This window comes from Bombus impatiens, unplaced genomic scaffold (assembly GCF_000188095.3).
Source record: "Bombus impatiens unplaced genomic scaffold, BIMP_2.2 scf_0259, whole genome shotgun sequence".
In the NCBI taxonomy this organism is placed as follows: domain Eukaryota; kingdom Metazoa; phylum Arthropoda; class Insecta; order Hymenoptera; family Apidae; genus Bombus; species Bombus impatiens.
The window spans coordinates 4,213-13,508 of record NT_176678.1 but is presented as its reverse complement, the minus strand read 5'-3'; the positions used below and the strand labels follow the sequence as shown (position 1 = coordinate 13,508).

At 30.1% G+C, this 9,296-nt stretch overlaps 1 protein-coding gene across 2 annotated transcripts; it reads left to right on the top strand.

Moving 5' to 3' along the window:
* The first annotated feature begins 4,424 nt into the window (after window positions 1-4,424).
* LOC105680617 (zinc finger protein 569-like) lies at window positions 4,425-8,300 on the top strand. Of its 2 annotated transcripts, XM_012384435.3 has the most exons (5): window positions 4,425-4,550; window positions 5,000-5,243; window positions 5,799-6,695; window positions 6,816-7,337; window positions 7,427-8,300. In XM_012384435.3, the coding sequence occupies exons 1-5, from the start codon at window positions 4,537-4,539 to the stop codon at window positions 8,240-8,242; spliced, it is 2,493 nt and encodes an 830-aa protein (XP_012239858.1). In that variant the 5' UTR covers window positions 4,425-4,536; the 3' UTR covers window positions 8,243-8,300. The 2 variants fall into 2 exon arrangements, with proteins under 2 accessions (XP_012239858.1, XP_033176115.1); XM_033320224.1 differs by lacking the exon at window positions 4,425-4,550 and having other exon boundaries at window positions 4,874-5,243.
* The last annotated feature ends 996 nt before the right edge of the window (window positions 8,301-9,296 follow it).

Sequence of the window (9,296 nt, the reverse complement as noted above, 5' to 3'; positions counted from 1 at the left end):
AACGATAAGAAATATTTATAGAGAGACTTATTTTGATGAAACGAAAAATGGAAGAAAAAGACGGTAGGTAGGGAGTTAAAGAAACGGGGAAAAAGTATGGCGATGGATCCGAGCATGATGGAAAGCATCGAATAGGAAATTGAAGAGAAAATTCTATTCTTTCTTTTTGATGATGAGTTGATATATGAATAATGGAACTGAATACATAATATCGAGAAAAAATATTATTTCCATCGAATATCAACTCTCGATGCAACTAGATATATTGTTTGTCGATCAGAACGATACTCATTATAATTAAATAAATAATATTAATAAGCTGTTGCGACACTATTTTTCGAATCTTTATCATAGGGGCATATTACGAAACAAAGTGTAGCATACCAAGATTTTGTATTAAAAAAAGAAAGAGGAACAATATGATACAATTGTTTTTTCATTCGATATTGCATCGAAAGTATCGAAAGTATTTTGTAACGTGAGAAAGGATTTACTTAATTGCAGATCATTCTACAGTTTTTTATTTTCTTCTACACAGTTTGTCAACTATTCTGCAATTTTTTTGCACAGTTGATATATTTCTAAACATAGTAAACGCGTCTATAGCGTATACGTATAGTCCACGCGTATAGTAACGCGTTTTCTTTCTTTTTCTATCTCTTCTCTTTTTTTTCTTCTTTTTAATACGAAATCGAACTATATTTGTTTTCTGAAAGAGTTTAGTTTTAACATAGGTGAAATATACAAGATATTTCGTAGGACCGGTGCAATTAAAAAGGTAGATATTTGAAAATCTAAAACAAGATAACTTACTGGAACTTTCAACAATACGCAATTATCTTTACCTTCCTGTTTTCAATATAATTATTCGATAAACATTCAATTTTTATTTTTTCAAGCCAATTAAAATAGTATAATCTTTACAATACAAAATAAGTGTGTGTGCATGTGTGTGTATGTTATGAAAAATAAAGTCAATTTATGTAATAAAACTTGCAAACAGTTATCTTGTTTTAGACGTATTGTAGAAATGTTTGATTTTTTAATTGCATTAAATCCTAAGAAGTGCAACGTATTAGGCCTAATAGGTATTAACTAATGTACATGAAAAAGTATAATTCGCATAGAGGGAGGATATAAAACAATCAGAGACCACGATAACGAAAGTATTTATCGAAAACCGATAAAGAATCTAATTATTTAAATTACGCTCCGGTTTGAAATCTTTATGCTTATTATAAAGAGTTCGCGCTAAATCTACCGGGTGTCCGTAAAATTTGTATTTTGTATATCTGTATATCCTGTATATGTGTGTATCTATGTGTACTTATCTTTCTGTCTAACTATACAGAATATATACCAATGTAACAAAGTATTATTATGGTGCAAACGAAAGTATTGCATCTTAGAATATTCCTGTATTTTCTTAAAATAATGTTATTAAAATTTATTATATCATTTTTAATTGTAATCTTCATATACTATATATATATTAGGTTGTCCGAAAAGTTTCTTTCGTTTTATAAGGAAATAATAGACGCAAAATGTTTTTTGTTTCATATTAGTTTATTGAATTATGCACCAACATAATAATAGAAATAGAATGAAACAGATCATACCTAATTCAATAAAATAATATAAAACAGAAATTATTGTTCATCTATTATCATCTTATGAAACGAAAGAAACTTTTCAGACAACCTAATATATTATAAATGCGATATAATTTCCATTTTCATAGAATATAATATGAAAAATAAATCATTTATTTAAATTTCTTTTTATAGTTAAGGAATCTCAAAGGATGTAATACTTTCATCTATGCTAATACATTAGAAGAATGTATTTAAAAAATGAGCTCATATTACGACGATTTTTTCGATCGTAATTCTACACGAATTTTTTACATTGTTCCGATGGATAGACTCGTTCTTAAGGTAAGGCCCTCAACTTTTATTAATACTTCGTATAGATATAGGAATGTATCAGCCAAAGTGTGTAAAACTTTAGGAAACCGTGTATATAGTAAAAAACCAAAGTTTCAAGAACTATAAAGTTCATGTAACAATTAGAAATTCTTGAAACTTAAGAAACTTCTGGAAAGTTTTTTAATAGGTAAAATTTGCCAAAAATAGTTGCTATATATATCTGCCGAAAATTATACAACTTAATCAATTTTTTATTTCTTAGAAAAATCACGAGGTATTCTAATTATATTAAAGTAAAAATTTTGCCACTTTCTCGACTCTTCTCATTTCTTCTTATACTCTTACCCACATTTTGTAAAAGCTGGATTTCTTTAGTTTTCAAATAGTTTTTCTAAATTAAAAGGATCCATTAAGATTTTGGCAAAATAGAATATATAGGAAAGTAGAAGCATTGTAATTAAAAATATAATACGTACTACTACTAACTCGCTAACAAAAGAGAAGCTATACAATGCACAACAAGTTAAATTATATTCTACGGGCACCCGGTATCTTTTTATGTAATCAAAAGAGTATATAAGATTAAAAATTGAACACGAGTCATGTGAAACAACAACAACAAACAAGCAGCATCAGCAGCAGCAACAACAAACAAAAACAGTCATTATTGACAATCGCGCATTACAGACCAAGAACTACAAAAAAGAAAGACATAAGCAAGAAATGATAATTCGAATTCGTCAGATGGATTCCGTATAGAGAATGTGTAAAAAAAAGAAACCGTAGAGAGAGAATTAAGATACTCGAGAGGATACAACATGTTCCTAATTCTCTTCTTAAATCGCAGTCTTTCGTTTACAATCGTGATCATACCTTTCTATGATTGCTTCGCACTATTTGCATAAAAAGAAACAAATACATTTTTACACGCATCATCTATTTTTCAATCACTTATTTCTACGATTATACTGTACAAAATTAAATTTAACTAATGTTCAAACAGAGCTACCTATCGAGGAAAGAAACTCAAGTCTATTTTAAACGAAATATTTTCCAATCGGTTTAAATATTTTAATCGATTAATACACAATTACTCTATTACGATTTATAAGTTTTGCACATGTTTGTTTTTTAAGACTATCGCCATTTCTTCCGAAAGAAATTCGTTTTTCTAATGTTTGAATATTTTTTAATCGCGTAAAGGAAGCACAAAACTGGAAAAAGATTGCACTGAATATATTGTATATAGCCAATATTGTTTCTTCTGATATAAGGATATAACGCAATAATCTATTGTGATCTAACCCGTTAGATATAGAATCTTTCTTGGAATGTATATTTTTTCCTTGGAGAAACTGTTGCGACGACCTTCCAAAAAACAGATGCTTTATTTTTAAAAACAACAAAGAGAGATTTATTATTGTTCACACAACTATATGGATATATAGAGATATGTATGTATGTATATATTGCAATCTAACGGGTTATGAACGATGTTAATAACATACCTAAGATTGTTCTATCATTCGTACGAACTGTTTATCGTTGAGCAAATGGAAACTTCCATTTTGTCGAAACCAGGACGAGTGATTACTCAGCGACAGACATGATGTTGAAAAACTGACTTGAAACAATTGGTTAGTAATAACAAGTTTTCAAGCACTATCTGCTTCAAAATGAAACCGTATTTGTATACAATTCAAAGCATATGATATTATATAGAACTGTAGGTAGTTGATTGATTGAATTTGTTTTCAAAAATTATTTAATAAAAGCGAAAGGAAAAGGAATGACGTATTGAATAAAAATACAGCGGGAAGTTCTACTAGTAACGTTACCGTAATCTGGAAACTTGCCTTTCTTAATGCGTTTGATTCAATATAATTTACGTATATAAAGAAATATTATTTTAATATTAGAAGATATCTCTTCCTAATTCGACTGATATTTTAGTATTAAATTCAAACGAAATACAAATGATATTAAAATAAGTTACACACGTTTTATAATTCTATAAGAATAATTTTATGGAATTAACTAATTTTTGGAATAAAAATATACATTAGGTTCAACCTCGATTTTCAAGGGAATATAATATTGAAAAGTATAGAGAAACAAAAAGAAAATCCATCAGATATGTAATTTGAGTTTTGCTCCAGTGAAAGGTGCGTTGTAAAATTGTTGCCAGAGAATCTATGAATAAATGCAAGTGTATTTACTCTGTGATACGTGTACAGATAGTCTATTTGTATGTTTCGTTGAAACAAGTCTATACTTAAAATGCTCTATTGTAAAGTTGATTGAATTTCAGATGAATAAATTCGAACAATAAAAGAACGAAAGGCGTTTAAAATCAGAATTAAATATTTTCCTATCTTTTTCCTACCTTTCTCCTTCCTTCCTTTTTCTCTGCACTCTCTTTCTTTATTCTGTTATTTCACTTGTACAAAATCTTAATCTTAAGAACAGACATATTTGCATACACATGTTAATACATCATATTGCGCATGTGCGTGCGTATTATGGCGACATTTAAACTGACATTTAAAATACATATAATATAAGTACATGTGTATTCTTTATGTATTTCTAATAGATGCACATATAAATGATTATTAAATAGTACGTAATTATTTGTATAACGTATACAAATAAATATGTTTGCTGTATGTTCAATGAATAACATAAAAACTAAAATATACTTTTGATGTTGCTTTGAGGACAAAGTAACTTATTAGTTCTTTATACAGGATATAAATAGAGGTTAAGAATAGAAAATAGAATTATAATCTCTTGAAATGGTTTTAATTCCCATATAATCAACCACATAATCTTTTCTGTGAAACGATGTTTTTTATTTAAAACTTCCAAGCGTGTTATAAACTATTTATAGTATCATATGTACTGTATATGCTTAAATCATTATATTTCTCTATGAATTGTATTTCTTGTCATATCTTTTATGCAGATATCGATTTTGTGACATCTTCTTCATACTTATAATTATCAAATAGTTATTCAAATTTCATCTGATGTTTTGTTATTAATTTTAAACATTTCCTAGCTACAAGTGCATCGAACAAGAGAAGTGTTCAAAAACATTGTCGGTTTCCTAAGAGGGGGAGATCGAGTCGTAGCTTGACTCCCAAATGCATTAAAATGGAAGTTTCGAAACACGAGCAATTAGTTGATACATATGAGAAAATTTATGGAGATGAATGCCGAATCTGTTTGAAAAAAGCTGTTGAAATTTGTGAACTTTTTAAAAATGGGGACGCTATTCCTCGAAAACTTATGGCCGTTGCTTCTGTACAGGTTAGTTTGTATCACCTTTTGCGATAATAACATATTAAAAACTAATTCCTTGAAATTCTATTCCTTTCTTCTGTACATATGCTTTTGATATTAATATTTAGTATGTCTTTCATGCCCCTCGATGAAACTTTTTCAATCTATATGTGACCTATATTAACAACAACTAATTAAAGCCAACAACATTTAGAAAGAAATTTGAAATCTTGAAAAATATAAAGCAATTAGAGAACTTTACTATGTTTTCAATAAATTTGTCATCATCTTCAACTTGTATTTCTTCAATTGTTTTGTTATTATCCTATTATTTATATATCTATATAAAGAAGTTTTCTATCCAACTGCAATAACGCATGTTACTTTTGTAAACTTAAATATCATCGTTTACAATTTTAATGTAATAATAATGTACTAATGATTTTAGAAATCGTGTTATAATGAATTTAAATACATATGTTGCATACAATGTAGTAACATTTTTTATAGTTCTCCTGTAAATTATACGTTTGTATGGATTTTATTTATGAACATTAAAGAAATACATGTATGTCGTTTTAGGTTGAAGAAGGAGATGGTTTACCACCAGTGATTTGCTTGCCTTGTAACCAGCGTTTAGATGCATCTTACGATTTTAAATGTCAAATACAAAATTCAGATGAGAAGCTTCGTCAAATTCTAAAGCTGAAATCCTCTTCTAACGATTCTGTTACCAACGCCAGCACCATAGTTACAGCAATAATCGCTGATGTGATATCTAGCGTAATATCTTCTGAGAAAGAAAATACAGAAAAACAAGAAGTTTGTTCTACAAATTTCTGCAATGATAATTTTTGCTTTACGAAAGATGAAACAGCTTTTTGTCTCAATTCAGGGAAGAACTTGTTCTGTTACGAAAAAGAATCGTCACACAGTCGATTAAACGATACAGAGCAAAGAAAGAGCCTGGAAAATGTAAATGTTTATAAAAGTTTATTAGAGGATGATTCTGCAAGACAAATCGATTCGATAAAACAAGAGTTTGTTTTATTAGACGATCATATAGTACAAACTAAAGATGTTCCATTAAAGGGAGAAGCGAATATCGAAGAAAGTCAACAGATGTCAGAAGAGACATCAAAGACAGATAGTATTCAAGATGATGATGATGATGATGATGATGAAAAACCATTAATTTCACGCACAACTAGATTACGCTGTACACGATGTATCAAGTCTTTTCGTACAAAAGTGGCCTTGCAGAGACACGCCATTGTACATAAACGTAAAATCAAATTACGTTATGTTTGTTATGTTTGCGATAAACAATATCCTACGTTTGCAAAAGTGAAAAATCATGTTGCAATTTGCCACGAAGCTCGCGATAGGAAAGAAAATATTCAACATAAGAGAATTAGTTATGAGCAAAATAAAGCAATCGCGAGTGTGCAAGATAAAAGGATTAATAGTAATGTCCAAGTAAGTATTTAAATTGGATTTTAGATAGACTTTGCCCAAGATTTTTGGCCAAGGAAGATCATTGCAGCTATTATATTTTACCATAAACTAGTTTAAAGTCGTCGTATTGTCATATTTCAGGATAAAAGAATAAAAATTCAAAAAAATGATGACTCTCCTAAGGAACAGCGAAAAAGCTTAAAATTTACTTGCAAAGTGTGTTTAAAACAATTTACTTATCAAAAATCTTTTATCACACACGCTAAAAGTCATCCAGAGTATAAAATGGAAGAATTGGATGATTCGTCTCAATGTTGGGTAAAAGAAAGATGTACAGAAACCGTGGTGGAAGAGGAAGAAAATGAAGAAGAGGAAGACGAAGAAGATGAGGAAGATGAAAACCTTCCTGCTGAAAGTTTACAGTGCACTCAATGTGGGAAGTTGTTTGCAACAAAAAGAAATCTTAAAAGGCATGTCTCCACACATAGTGGATTAAAATATACGTGTGAAACATGTGGTAAAGGATTCTCAAGAGTGGACAAATTAAAAGATCATGAACAATCAAAGCACAAGGCTGAATTATTCGACAATTCTGATTTGGATGATAAAGAGGACACAGACAATGTAGTTAATAAAGGTGACTGTTTAGAAGGAAGAAAGAAAGTAAGTAAGTTATTAAACTCGAAACTTGAAACTTTTCTTTATTTTTAAACTAAACTAATTTGTTCAATAATATTGGAATATTATTTTAGGATCGTCACAATAGACCTCACAAATGTGCAATCTGCCCTAAATCGTTCGCGCAAGCGCAATCGCTAGCGAATCACATAGAACGTCATAAGCGGGTAAAAGAAACTCAAAAAAGATTTCTTTGCGAAGTCTGTAGCAAGTGTTTTGCACAGAGTGGTTCTCTGGTTGCGCACATGCGTACACATACAGGAGTTAAGCCATACGTTTGTAATGTGTGCAGTAGAGCATTTACGAAGAGCACTTATCTACAATTGCATCTACGTACTCATAGCGGTGAAAAACCTTATATTTGCCAGTATTGTAGCAGGGCGTTTGCACGTGCTAACACATTAGCACGGCACATAACAATGCATACAGGGGAAGCAAAATATCATTGTCAGATTTGTACAAAGTCATTTAGAAGACTGACTTCGTTGAATGAACACACTTATACGCACACTGGACAGAGACCATACGCTTGCAAAATTTGTACAAAGAGATATAACAATGCAGGGTCACTTTACGCGCATAGAAAGAAATGCAAGGCACAGCAATTATCTAACCCTGGATTCGCGGTTTCCGTGGAAACCTGTACTGTATCAGAACAACAAGAAGTAGACGTTCCACAAGTCTTGATCTATTCCCACAGGAAATTAGTGGAGGATGCAACTGTTGGGCAAGTCACGCCCACACCACAGTACATGCTCGCAAATGTACACAATCAGAAGAATTTGGGATCAAATGTTATACAATCGTTTCCAGTGGATGATTCAAATGTTTATACAATTAATACGAAGCAATTTAAGAATCCCTATTATACAATTTATCCAAACATATAAAATAATAACGCGCGTGTGTGTGTGGGAGATTGATTAAAGAATGCCTTTTTTAGAGCTACTCCTCTGGTCTTTTTCTTTGCCATGTTTTTCCTTTTTTGAACAGTTACTGAATAAAAATGCGAAAATAAGGTGAAAGAGACCTCTAAGGTGATAAGTATATACTATGGAGTAAGTAAATAAACAAATACAAGGTAAAAATACATGTAAATATTAAAGCTTTTAAAAGATCATTTAAGCCTAATATTCTTAATTGAGAAAATTATAAAACGACATTTGGTAGTTCGGAAGTTTTAAGAATTGATATATCAATATATATCGTAATAAAGTTCTGTATTTTAGTAATCATGGTAACGTTAACACTGATAAAGGAATTATAGCAGTGTTTTCAGTAATAAACATAATAATAAGGGATGCATTAATAAGGGGCATTGAAAAAGAAACAACGAAGAGTGCTTCGTTATATCTGCAATATTAATTAATCTATCATTTACAAAAAAAAAGGAAAAAAATAAAAAATGTCTGAAAATTCCCAAAATTTGATGCTCGACGCTAATAAATATTAATCTACGCACTATTTAAGCAATACAGTGTCCGACAAATACAGTCGGAAGGTTTGGGCATTTTGTAAACGCAACTCTACTTAACAAAACGCGATCATTCATTATCGCAACGCTAACTCTTACAGTGAATTTAATGAAAATTACTATTTACTATATGAAAAAGCTATTTCAAATATTCTGGTATTGCTACTTGCAATACTATAAAATTAATTGAAAATTAACATTTTTATAGTCTAATTTTAAACAATAAAAAATAGACTACTACTACTACTACTACTACTACTACTACTACTACTACTACTACTACTACTACTACTACTACTACTACTACTACTACTACTACTACTACTACTACTACTACTACTACTACTACTACTACTACTACTACTACTACTACTACTACTACTACTACTACTACTACTACTACTACTACTACTACTACTACTACTACTACTACTACTACTACTACTACTACTACTACTACTACTACTACT

Coding starts and splice junctions, on each gene's coding strand:
- LOC105680617 (XM_012384435.3), top strand. Junction 5,244..5,798: donor TGGCCGTTGCTTCTGTACAG/GTTAGTTTGTAT, acceptor ATGTCGTTTTAG/GTTGAAGAAGGAGATGGTTT. Junction 7,338..7,426: donor GTTTAGAAGGAAGAAAGAAA/GTAAGTAAGTTA, acceptor ATATTATTTTAG/GATCGTCACAATAGACCTCA.